Source organism: Hyperolius riggenbachi, chromosome 5 (genome assembly GCF_040937935.1).
Source record: "Hyperolius riggenbachi isolate aHypRig1 chromosome 5, aHypRig1.pri, whole genome shotgun sequence".
Classification (NCBI taxonomy): domain Eukaryota; kingdom Metazoa; phylum Chordata; class Amphibia; order Anura; family Hyperoliidae; genus Hyperolius; species Hyperolius riggenbachi.
Window position 1 is genome coordinate 293,383,473 of NC_090650.1, and position 23,139 is coordinate 293,406,611.

At 42.2% G+C, this 23,139-nt stretch overlaps 1 protein-coding gene across 1 annotated transcript in view; it reads left to right on the forward strand.

Moving 5' to 3' along the window:
• Positions 1-23,139, forward strand: part of CYB5A (cytochrome b5 type A) — a 45,092-nt gene that overhangs the window by 17,527 nt on the left and 4,426 nt on the right. The window contains exons 2-4 of the mRNA XM_068237085.1: positions 18,051-18,179; positions 20,510-20,539; positions 23,025-23,059. Of these exons, the coding sequence (XP_068093186.1) occupies positions 18,051-18,179; positions 20,510-20,539; positions 23,025-23,059 (194 nt within the window). The remainder of the gene's footprint in view (positions 1-18,050; positions 18,180-20,509; positions 20,540-23,024; positions 23,060-23,139) is intronic.

Below are 23,139 nucleotides of genomic sequence, written 5' to 3' on the forward strand. Positions count from 1 at the left end.
CTGTATGGCCTGGTGCACACCAAAAACCGCTAGCAGATCCGCAAAATGCTAGCAGATTTTGAAACGCTTTTTCTTCTTTTTCTGTAGAGTTTCAGCTAGCGTTTTGCGGTTTTGTGAAGCATTTTTGGTGTAGTAGATTTCATGTATTGTTACAGTAAAGCTGTTACTGAACAGCTACTGTAACAAAAACGCCTGCAAACCGCTCTGAAGTGCCGTTTTTCACAGCGGTTTGCGTTTTTCCTATACTTAACATTGAGGCAGAAACGCATCTGCAATCCAAAATCTGCAGCAGCCCGGGAGTATGCGTTTCTGCAAAACGCCTCCCGCTCTGGTGTGCACCAGCCCATTGAAATACATAACCCTAGCGGATCCGCACCCGCAAGCGGATCGCAAACCGCAGCAGAACCGCTCTGGTGTGCACTAGGCCTATATGTACATTCCACAAAATATATTATTTACTAAAAAACACAGATATAAACTAGGGCTTTATGCAACATGACAAAATGTATAAATACACAAAGATGTGAAATAGCTGTCTGAAAAAAGTGTGTAGGTACATCATATAAATATGGCAGTATTATGAAACATTTTTTTTGAGCATATGTAAAAAAAAAAATGTATGAACTTGTGTGTCATTAGAAATGATGACTGAAGCTTCATTGGTGTATTACAATAATCCTATCCTAATCCTAACATTTGTATAGCGCTTTTCACCGGTTGGTGCTCAAGAGCTGCAGCTACTAAGGGTGTGCTCAAGGGGCCACCCTGCAGTGTTAGGAAGTCTTGCCCAAGGACTTCTTATTGAATAGGTACTGACCCTGGCCAGGATTTGAACCCGGGTCTCCCATGTCAAAGGCAGAGCCCTTAAAGTGAATGGGAACTGATTTCTTAAAAAAAAGCAGATACTTACCTATTGAGATTGGGTCCTATAGAGCCTTCCCGCTCCTCCCTTGGTCCCTGCTCCAGCTCTGGCTCCCCGGTAGCAGTATTAAGCCGAAATTGATCAAACGCTGCTCTCTCTGCCACTGAAGGGAGGATTCAGAACTCTTCGGGAGCCTGAGTGCTCCTGAAGATGGGCTACTGTGTATGGGCAGTATGGAGCCGCCTGTCTTTGGGAGGACTCTGCTCTCAAAGACTTCCGAAGCCCCCCGTGGTGAGAAATTCAAACGCTGCAGCTGCAACACAGGAACTGGGAGAGCTCTATAGGACCCAGAGCTTTCCCTCTTCTTAGGTAAGTATCTTTTTTTATTTATTTATTTTATTTTTTTTCCATGATTCCCAATGAGTTTAACCACTTTACCCCGCCTGTACGAATTTCTACGTCCCTTTTCCCATCCTTTAACCCCCAGGGACGGAGAAATCCGTGCTTTCCGCGCTCCCGCTCGCTGTAGCGCGCACTCCCGCTTGTAAACACGCCGCTCGCCCGGAGATCAATGAACGGGAAAATACATTCCCGTTCGTTGATCTAAGCCTCGCAATGATCCGCTGCTTTTCCGCTAAGCAGCACGATCATTGTGAAAAGAAAAAAACTTACCCAGCCTCCTAGTACTTCGCATTAAACAAAAAGTTACTGTTGCCATCTTGTGGCCAAATAGTAAAACTACACCCTAAATCATTTTTCACATACAAATTCATTCCTGATACACAGAAAATTAACTCATTACCTCCCACGCTCCCCTTTTTTTTTTTTTTTTTTTTTTTGTAATTAAAAAAAACAACATAAATAGTTACCTTAGGGACTAAACTTTTTAAAATTTTTATGTCAGGAGGGTACAACACTTACTTTATAAACTATGGGCTTGTAATTAGGGATGGACGCAAAACTGAAAAAAATGCACCTTTATTTCCAAATAAAATATTGGAGCCAAACATTGTGATAGGGACATAATTTAAATGGTTTTATAACCGGGACACATGGGCAAATACATTTCATGGGTTTTAATTACAGTAGCATACATTATTTAAAAACTATAATGGCCGAAAACTGAAAAATAATTAATTCCCACATTTTTCCTATTTTCCCATTAAAACATATTTAGAATAAAATAATTCTTGGCATAATGTCCCACCTAAAGAAAGCCTAATTGGTGGTGGAAAAACAAGATATAGTTCATTTAATTGTGATAAGTAATGATAAAGTTATAGACAAATGAATGGAAGGAGCGCTGAAAGGTGAAAATTGCTCTGGTGCTCAAGGGGTAAAACCCCTCAGTGGTGAAGTGATTAACCAGTACACTATCCAGCCACTACAAGAGGGTTTCAGAAGTCCACATTCAGTACAGAATTGTGTGCTTTATCTGTGACGTGACCGTGACTTGCATCAGTTCTGTAAACAAAGTACACTGTATAAAGGTGATCTTGGCCTTTAATACACTGTTATGGACATAGGTGAGGCAAGTTTGTCTTAACAGGATTAAAACATGTTTCTGCTCATACCTTTTTTTTATTATTGCTGTAGAGCAAAAGCTGCAACCAGATTATGCAAATTCCTATCCCTTTTATGTAATGTTTAACTAAGTTTTTACAGAACTGGAAACAAAAATCCAATTTGTTCACTTAATTGATGAATAGAAACTTAAAACAGTAAATATTTCCATTGTGGAGGTTACCTTACAAAAGACTGAATGTTTGACTTGCTTATTCACCCTTGGTACAAAGCTCATTTTCTTTGTGAGTGTTTTATTCTGGATTTATGTCCCATTTAATTTTTTATATTTTAGTTTATACCCTTTAAAAGTAGCAGTTAGCGTCACACCTGCATCAAGCATGTCAGTGGAGTCTGTAAACCTGATCTGTGTATTTAGGGCCGGTTAACACTGCAAGAGCCTTTTTTATTTTTTTATTTTTTTACTCTTTATGTAGCCACCCTGGCGTTCTATTTCCCCAGGATTTCTGTACAAAAAGTGGTTCAATTAATTTCCAATAATTTTTAACCAATTTTTTTTTTTTTTTTTTTTTTTTTTTGCAATCATTTTTTTTTATATTGAATTCAATACAGGGTATTGTATTGAATTCAATTTAAAAAAAAATGTTTGCTGTGAGATTTTGATGATGCTGTGTGACACTGGTGCCATTAACGCCGATCGACGGGGGACATGTGATCCCCAAGGGAGAAGCAAAATCCGCCAAGGGACATGAAAGAAGGCACTGGGGAAGCTATCAGTGGTACGCGACGAGGGATCAGCATTCCAATGGTGAGTATAAGACTCAGATGTATTAGCCAGATGTGCAGCCAGGTATAGTTAGCCAGATGTGCAGCCAGGTATAGTTAGCCAGATGTGCAGCCAGGTATAGTTAGCCAGATGTATTGGCCAGGAATAGTTAGCCAGATGTGCAGCCAGGTATAGTTAGTCAGATGTATTAGCCAGGAATAGTTAGCCAGATGTTTGCCAGGTGTATAGGAGACAGATGTGCAGCCAGGTCTAGGGAGTCATATGTATAGGGAGACAGGTTTGCGGGTGCCTCTGCCCCCCCCCCATTGCCCCCAATGCTGTGGCCGGGTGTCCCTTCTGGGGGGGGCTCCCCTTCTGTGCTGTCTGGTAGTGGCCGGCGGGGATCCCCTCTGTGGGAGGGGGGGGGATCCCCATACTGTGCATGCGGGTGGCCCTTCTGTGTGTGCGGGGGGGGTATCCCCTTCTATGGGGGCTAGCCGTGGTCGGTCGGGGACACCCCCTTCTGTGGTGGGAGGAAGGTGGGTGTCCCCATCTATGCGGGCTGTGGGTGGCCTCTCCCTCCTCTTCCCCCATCCCTCCCTCTCTGTCAAAGGTGTCCCCCCCCATCCCGTGTCTCCCCCCTGTCAGAAGCCCTGATCTACTCACCTGAGGGCTTTCTCCTGCGGCGGAAGCGGCGCGCCTCCTCCTCCATCGCGAAGTCTCGTGTTCTCTGTAATTACAGTACGCGGCTTGGTGACGTCACCAAGCCGCGTACTGTAATTACACAGACCGGGACTTCGGCGATGGAGGAGGAGGGTGTCCATCGCGGCCGCCGCAGGAGAAAGCCCTCAGGTGAGTAGATCAGGGCTTCTGACAGGGGGGAGACACGGGATGGGGGGGGGGGACACGGGGGACAGAGAGGGAGGGATGGGGGAAGAGGAGGGAGAGGCCACCCACAGCCCGCATAGAAGGGGACCCCCCCCCCCGCACAGAAGGGGGTGTCCACGACCGGCCAAGACCAGCCCCATAGAAGGGGATACCCACCCCCCCCGCACACACAAAAGGGTCACCGCATGCACAGTACGGGGATCCCCCCCCCCGGCCATCCGCACAGAGAGGATCCCCGCACCAGCCACCCGCCGGCAAAGAAGGGGATTCCCCAGGGTGGCTGGATGCTAGTTCTGTATGCTGTGGGTAGCACAGATCGCTACCCACAGCGTGCTGACAGGCATCCAGCCATCCTGGGGAATCCCTCTGATGAGGAAAAAGTGCAGCCGGCGGGGAAGAGAAGCAAGAAATCTCCCTGGCGGTATTGACGAGCTCAGCTCGTCAATACCGCTTTCAGCAAGTTTTTCCTGGACGAGCTGAGCTCGTCAATACCGCCAGGGTGGTTAAAGCGGATCCGAGATGAAAAACGAACTATAACCAGTAACTTGTCTATATATCTTATCTAAAGTTTAGATAGTTTACACAGCAAATCTAACTGCAAACAGCTTTTATAGTTTATGATTATTTATTCCTGTGATACAATGAGAGCGGCCATGTTCTGTTTGTCACACAAACAAGCTGATAGCATCTCCAGACCTCAAATTAACTCCCCTCTCCTGCTCCCTCCTCCCCCCTGCCTCTGAAATCTCTGGCTAGTAACCTCCTCTTCCTCTTGCCCAGACTGAGCTCCCATAAGCCCTTGCTACATGGATCTGAGAGTGCCAAGGCACTGGAAAGCTGTACATGGGCCGTATAGAAAAATGCAAAACGCTCACAAAATCACTTCGTACTGACGTCAGGAAGTGAAAGAACGCAATCACTCTGCACAGAACGCACAGAAATCGTCAAAAAAAGGTGTCAAACAGCCAAAGTGATCGGAGCGCAATGTGAACGAGGCCTAAAGGCCTGTTTCCACTAACACAAATCTGTAGGCATTTTCTGCATGCAGATTTGCAGGACAAGTCAATGGGCCTGTTTCCATTACATGTGAAATTCGCTCCACCCACCTGCAGGCAGAAAAACCCAGCTGCCTGTGTAACTGTTCTCCAAGGTTACGTGCACAGTGGATGTTGCGTTGCATACAGTTGATGAAAAGTGCATCACTGTTAAGGTGCACATTTTGCAGGGCATTACCATGCTGCATACCACTATACCGCAATGCGCCTGCCGCACTGAACGTTGCTACATGAGGTAAAGTGCTGTTTTGCAAGCCACGTTACAATGTGTCCCTTATGCCTCACTGCAATGCACCACTGGGAATGTAGGCTAACTGGTATTTTTGTGCATGTTCTTAAACGTCAGTTTTTCCTGTACTGTGGTACCCCAAAGTGTATTCCATAGTACACGTGGTTTTACAAGTCGTTTATGCAGTGTCGGTAATATACCAGTGTCTCATGTTTTTATTTCCCTTTTTATGCATCCAGGAATTTTATTTGCTTAAATTGCTGCAGTTTGACATTGAATGCAGTTTTTTTAGCTTTATTTGCAACCAATATTTCCACGTCTGCTGTCTCCAGCTATATCTAACTTGGTTTGTATGGTGCTATGCCATTGGCACTACCACAATTACTACTACAATATACATTGTTCAATAGTGATGGTCAATGAGATGCAAATAATTCTGTGTTCATGCTGGATTAGGCCACATACAGACATCAGACCATAGTCTTTGGAAAATGAAAGATCACAGACCAATCTTACCCCCTTCCATGTAGTATAAGAGCCATACTCTACACAGTCTATTCTATGGAGCTGAACTCCACATCAGAAAAAAATCTTTGCAAGATGCTGCACACACAGATGCTGTACAGACACAAAAGATCAGTATCTGCAAAAGATCTGTTCCTGCCAAAAATCCATTCCTGCAAATTGCAATGATAGTCTATGAGATCTGCAGATCATCATACACACATGATTTAGCTGACATTCATCTGCAGATCAGATCCACCAGGATGGATTTTCAGATCTGCAGATGAATGTCAGTTAAATCATGTGTGTATGATGATCTGCAGATCTCATAGACTATCATTGCAATTTGCAGGAACGGATTTTTGGCAGGAACAGATCTTTTGCAGATACTGATCTTTTGTGTCTGTACAGCATCTGTGTATGCAGCATCTTGCAAAGATTTTTTCCTGATGTGGAGTTTAGCTCCATAGAAAAGACTGTGTAGAGTATGGCTCTTATACTACAGGAAGGGTGGTAAGATTGGTCTGTGATCTTTCATTTTCCAAAGACTATGGTCTGATGTCTGTATGTGGCCTTATGCTTGTAGCTTGAAAATGGGCCAATGGCATTCTGCCTTGACAGGATAAATTATCCACTGCTAAAGGCTTGTACACCAGAAAAATCAGTGGCAACCGGTACCCGATCCCTTGGGCAATATTGCAGGGCCGAGGCTGACGGACACAGCGCTAACCTTCAGGCTAGCGATGTGTTATTTTGCTATGCATGGGGTGGAGGCCTGATGGAGCTGAGTGACTTCATATGGTAAATGGGGACAACAATGCTCTCAGCCAAAGCGTATCGCTGGACGAGGGGTTGGCAGCTTCCGCGCACACACTGGATTCTCTGCAAAGGCGGTAATTATCTGCCACCTCAGCCTAGTTTCATCTGCAATGTGTATGGAGCTTTAACAGATATCTGAACCTTAGCTAGATCTCTATTCAGATACACGCTAGTGCAAGGAAGATTGGCAGAACTTTGAGCAGAACTGGGGCAAAAATGGAGCAGATCCCTGGATTACAGATTCAATTAGGTAGTCACTCTGAGCGACTTTTATGTTCGTTTTACACCACATTTCCTCCAATTCTACCTGCACTAGTGTTAATAAATCTGCACTATTGTTCCCTAGGTCCTACATCTTGAGCTTCTGCACTATGCTGTTAGAAGCAGTGTTGAGAGCTTTTTGCTAAATCCAGTTAAATTACATCACCACTATAACTTCATTATACTGTATAGATTTTTAGAGGAGGCCTGTGCTACATCATTTTACTTACTGTTTTCACATGATTCTCTGAAACGTTTATCTCCTGCAGCTGCCATTAAAGATTACTTCTACTTGGTATTATAAGCACATATTTGATTTTGCGTATCTCCTTCCACAGAAGAGCAAACCTAACTTTATTAAACTGTTGGTACATGGTGATTGTTTTTTCTGGCTCTAAGCAAGTGTACTCATGTTGTGAACATCGTTTCACAAAATAGGTGAAGTTTGTTTTTTGGCTGTACGTGATTAACTAAAGACTGTACTTTATGTTCAAGTTCCTAATTCCCTTGACACCAATACTCCCTTCCTTGACATTGCAGCACAGCTTAGCGTAAATGTAACCACTTCCTCTCCCCCGAAACGAGTAACTACGTCCCTGCAAAATGCCATAACTGCTTGCAGGGGCGTAGCTACTACGTACCTCCCCGCCGCGCGTTACCACTCACCCCCGCGTTCATTACCGCCGCCAATCGTTAGCTGCTAGATCAATGAATGGGAACATGGTTCCCATTTATTGATCTAAGTCCCCATGTGGATGACCGCAGCTATCAGACTGCGCCGTCATTCACAAAACCTGCCCACGCAGTGCTTCCTGTTTGTATAGTAATACTATGCATACAGTAGACACCTGCGAGGACATCTTGTGGCCAGATAGTAGAATTACATCTGCATTTTTTTTATTTATTTTTCCCAAAAAGGACCTATGATTTTTTTTTTTTTTTTTTTTTCAAAAAATCAAGTTGATTGAGGCACGTAAGAAAGATAATGATACAAACTTTCACGTTCCAATATGAACATAATACAGTCATAAATCGTATAACGGCCATGAATAAGATAAACTGGAATCTAATGTACCAGAGTTTTGGTAATACGAGGGTGTATGGGAAGGAGTGGAGAGGGAAGTAGAAGGGGAGGGTAGGTAGGGAACAGGGGAGGAGATGATTATGGTTAGGATGGAGGTAGGGAGGGGAAGGAAGGTCAGGGAAGTGGGTAAGAAGGGATATGGGATTACCAACGTCACAGCAGGCAAATTGTTAAGAAAAACCATAAAATGTGCATGAGTAATTAGACTAGGATGCACAGCAATATATGTCCAATTGAATTGCCACAGATGATAACATTAAAACAAAGTTTGTCTAGATTGAGCACACCTGAGTTTAAACTTATCTTATTTCCATAAGAGAAGAGGGGAAGCAAATAGTGTTGAGTAAGTAATAACAATGTCGGTGGGGGGGGATTTTAAATATAGCAAAATAGCAATCAAGAGGTAAGCCCCTATAGATACAAGGCTACGGGAGGGATTTTAATCATGCAGGAGCCTCTGAAGGGCCTCTGAGTCTCGAAACTCCGACCACACCGCCCATCTAGATGTGAATTTGTGGGGATTGGATTGGGCTGATGTAGAGAGTTCATCCATTCTCATAATATGGTTTATATATGAGATACGTTTGGGCAGATCAAGGGGATCGTCCTGCCGCCATTTTCTAGCAATTAAACCCCTAGCAGCAATCTGTATAAATCTAAGCATGGATTTTTTTGGCATTGGATATTGACCCAGGGAGAATGGAAAGGAGAGCGACCTCTGGGGAGCAGGACAAAGATAAAGAATATTATGAAGTTCAAAAACCTTTTATAAAGGACCTATTTTAACCTTATTTTTATTTTTTAAATTAACCCCTGACCTCCCACACTCCCCAATAGCAATTTTTTTAAAAAATTTTATTATAAATAAAAAAAATACATAAATAGTTACCTTAGGTACTGAACCTACTTTTTAAATTATGGGCTTGTAATCAGGGATGGACGCAAAACTGAAAAAATGCACCTTTATTTCCAAATGAAATATTGTACTAGGGAAAAATTTTAAACGTTGCAATAACCGGGACAAATGGGCAAATGTGTGGGCTTTAATTACTGTAGCATGTATTAATTTAAAATTATAATGCCGAAAACTGAGAAATAATGAATTTGTTTCCATTTGTTTTCCTTTTTTCCTAATAAAACACTTTTAGGATAAAATAATTCTTAGCAAAAAGTACCCCCCAAAGAAAGCCTAATTGGCAAAAAAAAAACAAGATATAGGTTTTGTTGTCAGAAGTAGTAATAAAGTTATAGGCGAATGAATGGAAGGAGCGCTGACAGGTGAAAATTGCTCTGGTGTTTTTAAGAGGAAAAACCCTTTGAGGTGAAGTGGTTAAAGTAAATGTGAAGTGAGTTAGAAAATAAAAAAAGGCAGATACTTGCCTATGGACAGGAAAGGCTTTCGATCCTCTAGGACAAAATTTAAAGTGGACCTGAACTCATAATATCCTCTCTGCTCTAAAAGATACGCAACAGCATAATAACCTTTAAACAAATAACATTTCTTTGTTACAGCTATACGTATTCCCAAATAAATTTGCTGAGTTTCTACCAGGTCTGTGGAGTCGGTACAAAAATCTTCCAACTCCGACTCCTCAGTTTATGTCACGACTCCAACTTCGACTCCGGGTACCCAAAATGGCGTCGACTCCGACTCCTCCTTAGTCTAATACTTAACAGGGATGTGGATTTTGTACAAAAATCAGCCGACTCCTGACTTCGACTCCGGGTGCCCAAAATTGCCCCGACTCCAACTCAGACTCCACAGCCCTGGTTTCTACTTCCTGATTCATGGAAGCAGACATATTGTTTACAGCCTATGCTTTCAAATGGGCTTAAAGTTAGAGAAACCGAGAGCCCAATAAAGTGTTGTATGTTCAGCATAAATATAGTAAAGATAGTGAGAAGAGTATACTCACAAATGTGGGTTACTACAAAGGCAACCACTGTATAGGCAGGTGAGGAGATTAGACCTGTCCTCACTCAGGATTAAGAAGTCGCTCTCTGTAGATCAGAAAAGGGGTAGATCACCCCTCCACCAAGGGTGGACACAGTACAGCAAAAAGAGAACAGTGGCGCCAGCAGGGTAAAAGTGGATAAAACCTCTAAAATTTGCTTGGAGGAAGCGGTGGACTTACCTCCATAAAGCAGACACGAAATACTGTCTGTATAATAGTAATCACATTTATTATATAGTACCCCAAAAGTGCAAATTTACCCTGCTGGCGCCTCTGTGCTCCTTTTGCTTTCAAATGGGCTTATCTGCCATAGGCAGTCATGTGACACAGGGGAGGGATCAAATTACAACTAGTGATTAGGGACAAATGAGGGGGAATAAGACAGGCTAAACTCTACATGATGAATTTCTCTGTTTTCCGTTTGTCCAGTGCAAGAGTTCAGGTCCACTTAAGCGGCCCGGGCCGCCTGCTGTGGACTGGGGCCATATTCCTTAAATTCCACCCCCTTCCCTCCCTGCATAGTTACGGGGGATTTGAAACTCGCCTCAATCACAGATTCCCGCATCTCCATGGCAACAGGCCGTCACATGACGTGGGGTGGGGACGTGTCGGCGTATTACATGCTGGCAGCCAGCCTGCATCTCACATTCACATTACAACTTAAAGAGACACTGAAGCGAAAAAAAATGATGATATTATGATTTGTATGTGTAGTACTGCTAAGAAAAGAAACATTAAGATCAGATACATCAGTCTAATTGTTTCCAGTACAGGAAGAGTTGAGAAACTCCAGTTGTTATCTCTATGCAAAAAAGCTATTAAGCTCTCCGACTAACTTAGTCGTGGAGAGGGCTGTTATCTGACTTTTATTATCTCAACTGTAATTGAACTGTTTACTTTTCCTCTGCTAGAGAAGAGCTCATTACTTCACAGACTGCTCTGAAAGACTCATTTTGAATGCTGAGTGTTGTGTAATCTGCACCTATTATAGAGTGATGCAATGTTAGAAAAAACACTATATAACTGAAAATAAAAATATGAGAATATTTTTTTGGCTGCTAATCTTCTAGTAATTATTCATAGTACACAACCAATACATTATATCATATATTTTTTTTCGCTTCAGTGTCTCTTCTTTAACACCAATGTAAGTAAATAGAATTTTTCACAGTTAAATGTGAATTTAAAATGCAGGGGAAAAAATTCAGCCTGCAGCATAATGTAGCATGCTGTGTGCGTTTTTTCATTGACAGTCATAGAGCCACTGTGGCAAAACTGCACACTGTGATGCAGTCTAACGTGCATAGTGTCCTAAAAGTCTTCTGGGGGAGGGGGGGAAATCAGTGATTACACATGCAAACTCTCATGTACAAAGTAGACATACGTATGCAAATTTGCTTTCACATGCAATTCTGTGTCTGAAATGGCATGCAAATTTGACCCTAATCATTATATTTGTTTTGTTTTTGCCAAAGCATTTCAGTTTAGGGATACATACATGTCTAGTAAATCAGGCAGATGACTGCAAATCTTTAGTTTTCTGAAGTAAGTTTTAATGCACTTTAAACCTTTTACTCTTTGACATAGTTTGGTTATCTTTGCAGTTCAAGGGTAAAACAGAATATGAAGCTATCTCAGGTTTGGATGTTGCCCAATCCCTTCTGTGCGCGAGCTTTTGGAGTCTGTTAAGCTTGCTGAGTCATTGAGCTTGGCCTTGCTGCATGTATAATTTACACTGCTTTCTGAAGCCATGCCTGTTGTTTTTTCATGTATACTTTGAGTGTGAACGGATTACAGAATTACTGTCGTCATAGCCATGCTATTGTTTCTTATAATGAAACTTTTACTCTTTACTAAGTGTTGTCTTTTTGTTCAAATGATATCTAGTACCTTTAGCAGTAATGTTCTAACTTCCCAAACTTTGTGTGAATTATTGGTGTTAAAATTTAGGTTGAGGGATGCGTACTTTACTGTAAGAATAATGGCCCATACTCATGGGCTACAATTGTCGCCGCAACAAGCGGCGCGCCTGTTGCGGCGACAGGTCACCCGTGAGTATGAGGCGCAACACGGGCACGCACCCCGAACCGTCGCTCGTCGCTGCTGTCGCCATGCGATTGGCGCGGTCAATCGCCCGGTGACAGTTGCCGCCGCAACTGTTGCTAGTCCGCGTGAGTATGTGGACTAGCGACAGCAACCAGCAGGGAATACCCTGAGTTTCCGGCGGGGGGAGGGAGGAACATCAGCGACAGCTTCCTTCGCGTCAGTTGCCAGGTCCCTCCGCCGTGTGTATGCGGAGGGCCTGTCGCGCACACGCTCCCGTGTGCTAGCGACAGGCCAGAAATGTTGCCCGTGAGTATGGGCCATAAGGGTCTATGAGCACAAAGCTTTTCACCAGCAGTGTGTCACCGTCATAGATCTCAACAATTGGCATGATGTGACGTACATGACATGAAAAATGTTGGGAACATTTGCTTTATGCAGCCAATGAACCTGCAGAGGACAGACTTCTTTCAGTTTTCTGCGCACGTTTTTTCTGCATGCGCTTTCTGTACACCATGGGCTTGATTCACAAAGCCGTGCAAACTGTTTAGCACCGGTGTGCTAAACAGTTAGCACGTGAAGTGCCGTTCGCGGACTTTTGCGCGCGCAAAGTGCCGCGATTCACGGCAAATGGCGTGCGCAAAAGTCTACGATCGCGCGAATCGCGGCACGTTGTGCGCGCAAAAGTCCGCAAACTGCACACCCGTGCTAAACAGTTTGCACGGCTTTGTGAATCAAGCCCCATGTGTGTTTGTATGTAGAAAAATGTGTGGGTTTTTTTCACAGCAGCTAATATAATTGATAGAGAAAACTGACAAAATGTGCAGAACTATCCTTCAGGATGTTTTTTTTTTTTGTTTTTTTTTTTCCCCCCTGCGTGCGAAAAACGCATTAAGTGTCAACTAGCCCATTGATTAATGAGTTCTAAGTTTAAAGGGAACCTGTGACAAAAAAAAGTGTTATACATACCTGGGGCTTCCTCCTGCCCTCTTCGTGCTGCTTAGTCCCTCGCTGTCCTCCATCGCTACCTGCAGCCTCCGCAATCTGGCTCGGTAACTATGGGAGTCGAGGCTTACTGCGTGTATGCGACCCGGCTGCTCGCACTCCCATCATGTTCTGCGCCTACGCAGTACAACTGACTGGCTGGCCCCGGATTACCAGACCGGATTGCGGAGGCTGCAGGCGGCCAAAAAACGCAACGAGGGAGCAATCTGGCCAAATAAATGGCGAAATAAAATGCGATTCTGATTGCTGAGGAAGCCCCAAGTATGCATAAAACTTTTTTTTTTTTTTTCTCTCCTTCTTCTTCGTCTCAGGTAAACCTTTTAAACAATTATTCTGTGCAGAAAATGTGCATGTGCACAGTCAAGTGTATCCACTGCATTAAAAACTTCCCTGTGATTCCAGTTAACTATGGCGTGTAACTTGTAACTGTGCAGGCAGAAAGTATGCTTATATTTTGCAAACCATTCTGAATTGTAATGAAATCCGAAGCAATATGACATTCTGGCAGTGTCTGAAACGAGCATGCAGATTATCTTGACAGATTTTTGTCAGAAACCCCCTGATTAGCATTCTTGTTCAGGGACTATGGCTAAAATATGTTGGGCAGATGATCAGCAGCACAGCTAGGCAAAAATAAATAAATCCGCCTCCATATCCCTCCCACTTTAGGTGCAGACAGAAGTTTCTGGCTGGTTTTGCACTCCAGGTTAGTTATTTGGTGCAATGCTTCCCCCCCCCCCCCCCCCTCGCATCGCAACGCCAAAAAAGTGAAGTGGTCATATGCATAGCATCCGTCCATCTCCACCCCTGGCCCAATGATGTACACCCTGCTGGACCGGTATGTCTCTGGGAATTCTTGGCTTCCCCTTCATATTTGCATCGTTATGCGCATCGCGGCCAACAGATTTAAAATTAATCCGTTGCACATTGACTTTAATGCATTCCGCTGCGTCTCCGTGGAATTTGCTCGATAATATGCTGATGACTTTGCGGCGGGTCAACGGCGAATCTGATATTTCTGACACGAAAAGTGTACTGGGCCCCATACGCTTTCTTTGCTGTTGTATTACCCTGCATGCAGAAAAAGTAATGCAACGGAAACATTTTTTAAGTGTAAGAGGGGCCTTAAAGTCCTGTGTGGCCACTAAGTACTCTCTGTGACATGGAATGCTTTTCTCACAGATTGCACAGCTAAAGTTATTTTTTTTGTAAAATGGGGTCATGGGCAAGCAAAAATGTGGGGCCCTTACATTACAGCACTGTATTGGATGTAAAAGTGGTGTTACCTCAGAAATCCATATCCTAGGGCCCCCTGTGGAGCAGCTGTTTTATTGAACCCATAGAAGCCTCAATGAGCCAAATGAGAGCATGCGCCGTGGTTGATTGAATTTTCCGAGGCGCTGCATGTAGCTTCTAGTGTTGTCTGCATTTGCGGTCCCGTAACACTCTAGGGACTTAAATACAATGAATTGATGGGAAACTATGCCAATCGCCTTTCTGCTCGCTGGCAGAAAAGCATTTCACATTGGCAAAATGAGCTGGGGGCAGTCGTTCGTGTGACCTGGGCCTTAAGTGTCTGCAGTTTAGACAGTGGGCGGGTACACAGTGGTGAGATAACCTTCTCCGAATACTCTCCTACTCTTATCCTCAGGATTTGTTTTTCTCCTATAGTATTACAGGATTAAACTCCTTTATTGTTTACCTAATGCTGCTAAAGCAATTTTATACCAGAGTATGTGTCCTGTACAATACTCTGTGGGGATTTAGTTTTAGATTTCTCGTTGGATTGTATGATCTATTATGTTTGTATAGCAGTGGGTGGAATGTTGGATAGTTATAGACTATACGTGTCACAAGCAAGTCAGCACAGTTTATTTATTCAGGTAGAGAGCAATGTGCAAAGTGCAGCAAGCAGTTGTATTGCAGCTGGCTGACGTGCCTTTTTGTAAACATGTGAGTTTAATGTCAGGACATCTCTGCATGTGACAGTGAGTTCTTAGAGCACACATTATTCCTGGATCTACAAATCCAGGGAACAGTACATGCTAGAACTTATAATATTGTAGTATGCATGAATCAGACAGCATGGCAGTTGTTTTCCATCTTACGCGCTTTCACACTATGCATGGGTCTCGCACCCTGAAAAATAGGATTGCAATGATATTGAAATGTTCCATCGCACATCGCAAGTGTGATGCAGCACATACAGTACATAAAAATATGCCTCACAGCAACTGTAAATGCACGTTGTCCAGTAGGTGCCCCTCATCCTGCGCATTATTCCAATGGAATCTGCCACATCGCACAGCTAACACATATGTAAACATGACATTTCAATATGATAGTATTATATTATCTGCTGCACCCCACCGCAAAGGATGCAGTGTGAATAGACAAAGTTGCTTCAGTAAATTGAAAAATAGATTTTTTTTAAAAAAAATATTTATTTGTGCATGAATACTTATATTGTATATCGTTCTTTGCATTATCCTGTTAAAGTACACCTGAACTGGGAGGGATAGAGCTGGTGCACACGGGTGGTAAACGCAACAATTTCTATGGCCAACAAAAGCATAGTTTTTAAAGGGTTCTACTACTGTCTACTATACATATGAATGGAAGTATTTTCCTAAGTGATGGCGACAGCAGTTGGCGTCATTCGTGTAAATGTCACAGTGGATCCCGTCATGGACGCTACAGGCTGGTTCAGATGGACAGCTGGAGGCAACTCTTTTAGCTGATGCTAAATGCTTTTAGCATCGGATAAACAAGCCGCCACCACCCGCTGTCTGAACCAGCCAGTAGCGTCCATGATGACTGGATCCACTGCGACATTTACACGAATGACGCCAACTGCTGTTGCCATTATTTAAAATATGCTTTCATTCCTTCAAACGGAATAGTGGTAGATCCTTTTTAAACTATGATTTTTTTGGCCATCAAAAACATTGTGCTTACCGCCTGTGTGAACCAGCCCTACCTGTATCCTCCGTCTTCGGCTACGGTTATGGTTCAGTGTTCCTCAAGGGGATCAAAATCAAAAAAAGAAAAAAAGAATCCATCTGCTTTCGAATAAGGCTGAACAAAATATTGCAACATAGAAAAAACCTTTATTAATATATACACACTGACCTTAAGAACAATTAAAATTCATATAAAATTCCCTGATCATGATTGTAATCATAGACCCCTGCTAACAGAAAAATATTGTAATATGAAGCAGCATATCCATTGAAGCAGCAGCCCGCTGCGAGCTCGTAAGGCGTTTACGTGTCCCCTTGCTGAATTCCTATCTGGTAAGCCTCAGCATTGAATGCACTTTATCTTTACAATTTTATATGACACTTTGTAATATTTGTAATAACCGTCTTTTCACTTATTGCACTTATATTTGTACTATGTCTCATATGATACTGTTTGATTAGCTTGCAGCTATTTTTTTGCACTAAGACACTTTTTACACAAGGCCATTACTTTAAAGCGGAATATAACCCTGCATTTCAACTTTGCTCTAAAACATTATTTACAGTATATTATATGCAACCAGCATTTTTTTTTACTAGACCAGCATTGGAAGGGTTACACAGGGCTTTAAAGTCCCTGGAGATTTTTGCAGACGCATCCGAACTTGAGTTAGATACTTTTTGTTTACACAAATGTATCTAAGTGTTTATTGTGACTCATCTCTCGGAGAAGGAGTTGGAAGACAGCCAAAGAGTGTGTAACATTTCTAAATATATACATATAACTAAATAGAATGTAACTATCTGAACGTCTGCTCGGAAACTAACCCTTCCAATGCTGGTCTAGTAAAAAAAAAAATGCTTTTTGCATATAATATGCTGTAAATAATGTTTTAGAGCAAAGTTGAAATGCAGGGTTATATTCCGCTTTAAGGCACGGCCATATATGTACATCTTGAATAATATTCATACATGCATGTTGTCCAGTATTATCACCGTATCTGTTCACTATTTTTTGACATATTTGCATAATTTATCACCATAGTTTTTGTTTGTTTTTTGGGGGGGGGGGGGGGGGTTGGGAGGGGTCTTTCTTGATGCTATACATTTTCTTTTCTTTTTTTTGGTGCACTGGCACAATTTTTTTTTCCACATATTTTTTGTTTCTGGACAACCCTTCCTCCTCTCCCCCCCAACCCCGCCCCACGACAATCATGATCAGGAAATTTTATATGGATTTTAATTGTTCTTAATGTCAGTGTGTATATATTAATAAAGGTTTTTTTTTCTATGTTGCAATATTTTGTTCAGCCTTATTATTCGAAAACAGATGGTTTCTTTTTTTCTTATTTTGATTTACATAGTATTTTACCCTATATCTGTGAGGTATCCTTTTGCTCTACCAGTGTTGTGTTCTACAAGGGGTTCAAAACACGACGTTAAACAGGAACCAATGCCAAAACGCTTTTCTGTGTGGTAGCTAACTACACCATCACAGGCGTCCGTCTGAACCAGCCCATATGGTGGATGTCCTATTCGGTTCCTTTTAAATGGTTTCCTGACAGTCCTGCTAATCTCTTTGGCTGCAGTAGTGTCTGAATCACACATGATCTGCATGCTTGTTCAGGGTCTATGGCTAAAAGTATTAGAGGCAGAGGATCCGCAGCACAGCCAGGCCATATGCAGTGTTTAAAGGAAATGCATATGTCCACCTTCATATCCCACTCAGTACAGGAGTGCTTTAAAATGGCCCTCTTCGTTCTCAAATCCGCATTAACAATACAAGTGTTTGTTTCCTAACGAGCCAAATATTGGAAAATACTAAAGGGAGAGTTCATGCTCGTCTGCGTGGAAACCACAAATGTTAATTTTCAGACACTATGTGCATTTGCTTTGCATTCAGTTACTCACATTAACGGTATAAAAGCCTATTTCAGCCTGCAATTTTATGGAACATTAATTTATTAAGTTTGGACTTAATTGACAGATGTCTGTGTTTGTTTTTTTTTTTTTTTTTTTTCTCCAACCAAACTATGGAATTTTTCTTCATAGCATTTTTAATTTTATCAGTTTTTTTTTTCTTTCTTTCTAGCATCCGGGTGGAGAAGAGGTGCTGCGAGAACAGGCTGGTGGAGATGCCACAGAGACCTTTGAAGACATTGGTCATTCCACAGACGCCAGAAATATGTCAAAAGACTTTGTCATAGGAGAACTTCATCCAGTAAGTAAAGTGCAGCCTTATATTTTATCATTGGCAAACGGACAGTTTTTCACTGCATGGTTGTAGTTGCAGCGCTGCAGAAACTTAGCCGCACCAACTAATCACTACAACTTACCGCTGAACACTCAGTCAGCCTCTGCAGCTCGTCACAAGCATTAGGATAAACGGTTTCCAAACTTCAGTCATACCTTGAATCGCCCTGTGGCTAAAGGTCCTCCCTGTTTTTGTGGAGTAGCATTCACTCCTACTCCAAGACTATTGTTATCCGTTTCAGTGACTAGAGAGAATTACAGCATTTAGTGCCACCTAGCAGTCACTCCTGCGACTTTGCAGGATATAGGCCTCAGTTCATCAAGCATTACCGCATTCGGTAATGCAGAAAACCGCTGACTTTATTTACCTAGCACTTGGGGAAATGTCAATTCATCAAGGCTGTTACCGCAAAAGCTGAAATTACCCAGCAGTGAGGTAAATTACTGACTTGTTTGGTAAATACCTCAACACATATCAGTAAATGTCAATTCATCAAGGTTACAGCATGTGGTATCCGGTTCATCATTACCGGCAGCTCCAAAGTGGTGAAAACAGCGTTGAATGCGTTTCGTGTGGATATCCCAATGATTGACAGGAACAGGGAGCTAATAGAAACTGCCCTTGTCTCCTGCAAGTCCCGATGATCGGATATGATAGGACCCGCAGGCTTCTCTGGCGGGTTTCGGTTTTCTTCAAACCCCCCCCCCCCCCCCCAGGCAGTGAGGCGAGAGATCACGGAACAAAAGCGGCTTCCCCTGTGGCCGTTAAACCACTTAGGTTCCTGTTTGAAGATGTGGAGGGCCTAGTGGGGAAATTACCTAAGCATGGCATGTGTTATGTCTCCCGGAAGTTCATCTAAGCTGTGGCTTAGTGTGTTAAGAGAAACTAATGGACAGATTCAAAGTGAGCAGAGGCAGTAAAATAAACAGTATAACAAACCTATACATCTAAAGGGCTGTCGGGATGTTTCTTGATCTTGTAATGCTGTCTCTGCACAGAGAACAGCACGTAACAGAGACTCTTCTGCTGTACGAACAGGTTTTTGTCAGTGGGCTTCAGTAAATTACTGAACTTCTACTGCACCTGTGAAAATCTTGATGAATCAAACAGTCTTTGATGAATTGAAGCCATAGTCTATAACAGTAGTGGCGAACCTATGGCACACGTACCATAAGGGGCACTCACAGCCCTCTCTGTGGGCGCATGCGCTGAGAGGTTGGTGGGATGGGTCACTGCCTGGGGCAAAGTTGCGACACGTGACCCATCTTCCTCCTCCCAGGCATTCAGTCTATCAAGCTGGCACCATAGAGATGAAATGAATAGGAGGAGAAAGATGTCATGTACGACCCTTGGTTGATTCTGGAGAGGTGAGTTACTCCTCCCCTCCACTGCGCACTCTGCATGGAGTGGGTCATATAGTATCTACACTGTGGGGATTCATCTGGTTACCTATACAAGTTGAAGGGGTCATCTAGTTTCTTGTATCAGTATTGGAGAGGCCAGGTCTAAAGAGTGACATTACTGTGCTGTCATAACCCAGTACAATGGTTGTAATAACGGACTCTCAACAACTTCTTGTAAAATTGGGGGAAGTGGATTGTTTGAAACACCATTGCTTTTGATATGAAAATAGTGGTTTTGTTTTTTTATTTTGTAGTATTTTTTTTTGTTTTTTTGCGCAAGTTCTACATTGTTCTGCTAGTTAAAATGATTACATTACTGTGACCAGATGAGAGGAAATTGTTGAGCACCACACTATCAGATTGAGTTTACTGTTTACCTCACTAAATAGAATATTGTACAGGAATGCTTAGAATACTATTGATAAGTGGTAATCTGCAGCAGACTCTTGCTGTTCTGTCAGATCTCTCTCTCACTGATGCATAGAGTAAATCTGGGCAGTTCTAAAAATACTGGAGTAGTATAATTAATTTGTTTTGTATACCTCATAGTTTGGAAAATGTTAATGAACCTGAGTGGAAACTTGTGTGTGTCAAGGATTGAGATCCTACATTCCATGCATGTAGCTTATGATAGTCAGAGCTGATTTTACGTGTTGAACCATACACCAGTACAGATCACAGGTTTGGTAGAATTTATCACACAAAGCTAGCAGACCTAATTTCTAATACAGTACTTTTATGTGATTAGACAGCAGTGGAAGTTGATGGACACTTCAGTTTTTCTTCTGCTTTCTATCTTTTCTATTTTTTTTTTTTTTTTAAACCTTTCAACAACAACAAAAAAAATAACTTTCAGGTTGTGAGCTGTAATGGTTTCCCTTTTCTTTTTCCTAGGATGACCGAGCCAAACTCCAGAAGCCAGCGGTAAATTTCTATATTTTGCTTTACAAACCCTGTACAAAAAGAATATTGTGTCTAAACCAGAAGACGCCATGCTACCTGTATTGTTAAAAAAAATGTTAACATTTATAAAGCATCTTTTCTCTTGTCAGACTCCTAAGTGTTCGGCTGCAGCCACTTATAAAGAATACTAGTTGCCTGGCTGTCCTGCTGATCTTTCTGGTATCAGTGTTTGAGTCAGGAACCTCTCATTTGCATGCTTCTTCATGGCCTATGGCTAAAAGTATCAGAAGCAGAAGATCAGGAGGGCAGCCAGGCAATTTGCATTGTTTAAAAGGGAAAAAAGATGTCCATATATCACTCTCACTTAATGTCTACTTTAAAGGATATCCGAGGTGAATGGTTGTAATGAAGCTTTACTTACCTGGGGCTTCTTTCATTCCCTAAAAGTCTGTGTGATCCCTCACCGCAGCTCTCCACTGTCCAGCTGTCCCTTCTGTAATGATAGCACTGTGCAGGATGCTCCTGGAGATGGGATCATGAGGGGTGCGCACGCGCAGGATCACTACGGAGGAGACAGCTGGACAGTAGAGCACTGCGGAACTGCGGCAAGGGACCACACAGAAGAAGCCCTATGTTAGTAAAGCTTTATTACAACCATTCACCTCGCATATCCCATAAGGCTTGCTTAGCTGGACTCCCTGGAATGTTATGGAGTCTTGGTCATGGACTCTTTACTCGTTGGGTACTGGCTCTAGCAAACACTTGAACACAAGGGTTCCTATGTCATAGGTGGTGAACTTAATCAGTACCACTATTTAGCCACCTACGTGTGGATTCTCCCTATAAACATTAGAGAAAATAAATTGTGCAAGCATGATCCGAGCAACCTCGTCCATTTGCTGCCACAGGGATGGACAAACACCTGGCTGAAGTTATAAGTTCTTTGAAAGCCCTAGTTCACTTTAGTTTTTACAGTTGGGTTAAATACCTGAATCTGAATTGATCTAAAAAGCTGCAAACCACATACAGGTGAAACTCGAAAAATTAGAATATCATGCAAAAGTCCATTTATTTGAGTAATTCAACTTTAAAAGCTGAAACTAATATATGAAATAAGAAACTTTTTCAGGTGTTTTGGATAATTTAGCTAATTAGTGTCTGACACTTTGAGCCTAGAATTTTTTTTTACAATATTCTAATGGTCTGAGATTTTTATTTTGGGGTTTTCATAAGCTAAAAGCCATAATCATCAAAATTATAACAAATAAAGGCTTGAAATTTCTTGCTTTGCATGTAATGAGTCTATTTCATTAATTAGTTTCACCTTTTAAGTTGAATTGCTGAAATAAATGGACTTTTGCACTATAATTTTTCGAGTTTCACCTGTATACCGGTTTGTATCCTTATCTACAGACACCTGGGCCCATATGCAATTAACTTTTCCACCCCAATTTTCTCCTAGGAGATAATTTTTCAACTTATTTTTAGAATAACTTTTCAGCATTTTGTTATTGAAAAAGTACCGAAAAGTTAAAAAGTACTATCAAAATTTTCAGCACTTTCTGGCTTGCTGGTGGCTTAAAAGACATTTTATTGGCAAGATGTGAAAATATCACCTAGGAGAAAACTCAGGAGAAAAAGTGTTTAACTGTTACTACCTGGGTACCCCCAATCTGCACTGTACCCCGCTAGTGGATCCTCGAACTGGTTTTCAGTCCATCAGCTCTATGAGCTCCTGTAAACTGGACACGTGCGAGGTTTCAACCAGGCATACCCAAAGATAACAAGTGCTTGTGCACAATCACTCGTTTTCAATGAGCATCTGCAGAAAAGAACCGCACATGCCCAATTCAGATGCTAATTTATAAAGAAATGAGTTGCGCTGGATTGAGGAAAGGAGGTTTACAAATTTTTATTTCATGTCTCAATTCATTCTACCTCTTCCTTTTCCCTTTCTCGCATAGGCGTTGGAAAATAGTTTTTTAGTATTGAAATGTGAGAATATTGTTTTACTAGCTGACCTAAGCCCATTTAAAAACGGGCTCTAGGTCTGCCACTGCATGTCACTGTGCGTGCGCCCGCACTCATCCACGGCGCACGTGCAAATGCCCCTTGGCCCCATCCCTCCCCCGCAGTGTCTCTGCACACATGCGCAGTTCGTTATGAGCAGTGACACACACACACCGGGACACACATGGACACAGAGACACTTGGATATTATTATGTAGGATACCCAGCAACAATTCTGGACTGGAGGGCAAACAGCCTGGTGCCACCTTTTCAAATATAGTTGTATCTTTTCAAACTAACTGTTGGCATGTACTAGCAATTGTAATATTTCCTCTTCTAAAGTGCTGATTTTTTGTTTGTTGTTTTTTTTTTTTTTACGTACAGAATTTTTTACAAGTACAGTAGTACTTATGCAAGCAACCTATTAGCACAAATTCAGTTTTTGAGTGTCTGTGTTAACTATGCTGATTGATTTTTGTTTTTCTTTTTCCCCTAGGAGACCTTTATTACTACTTCTGAATCAGATTCAAGGTACCTATAGATTATTTATTTTACCTCATGTGTAAGTGCAGTAGTCCCACAAACTGTGATTTGAGGGGGATACTGTGGGG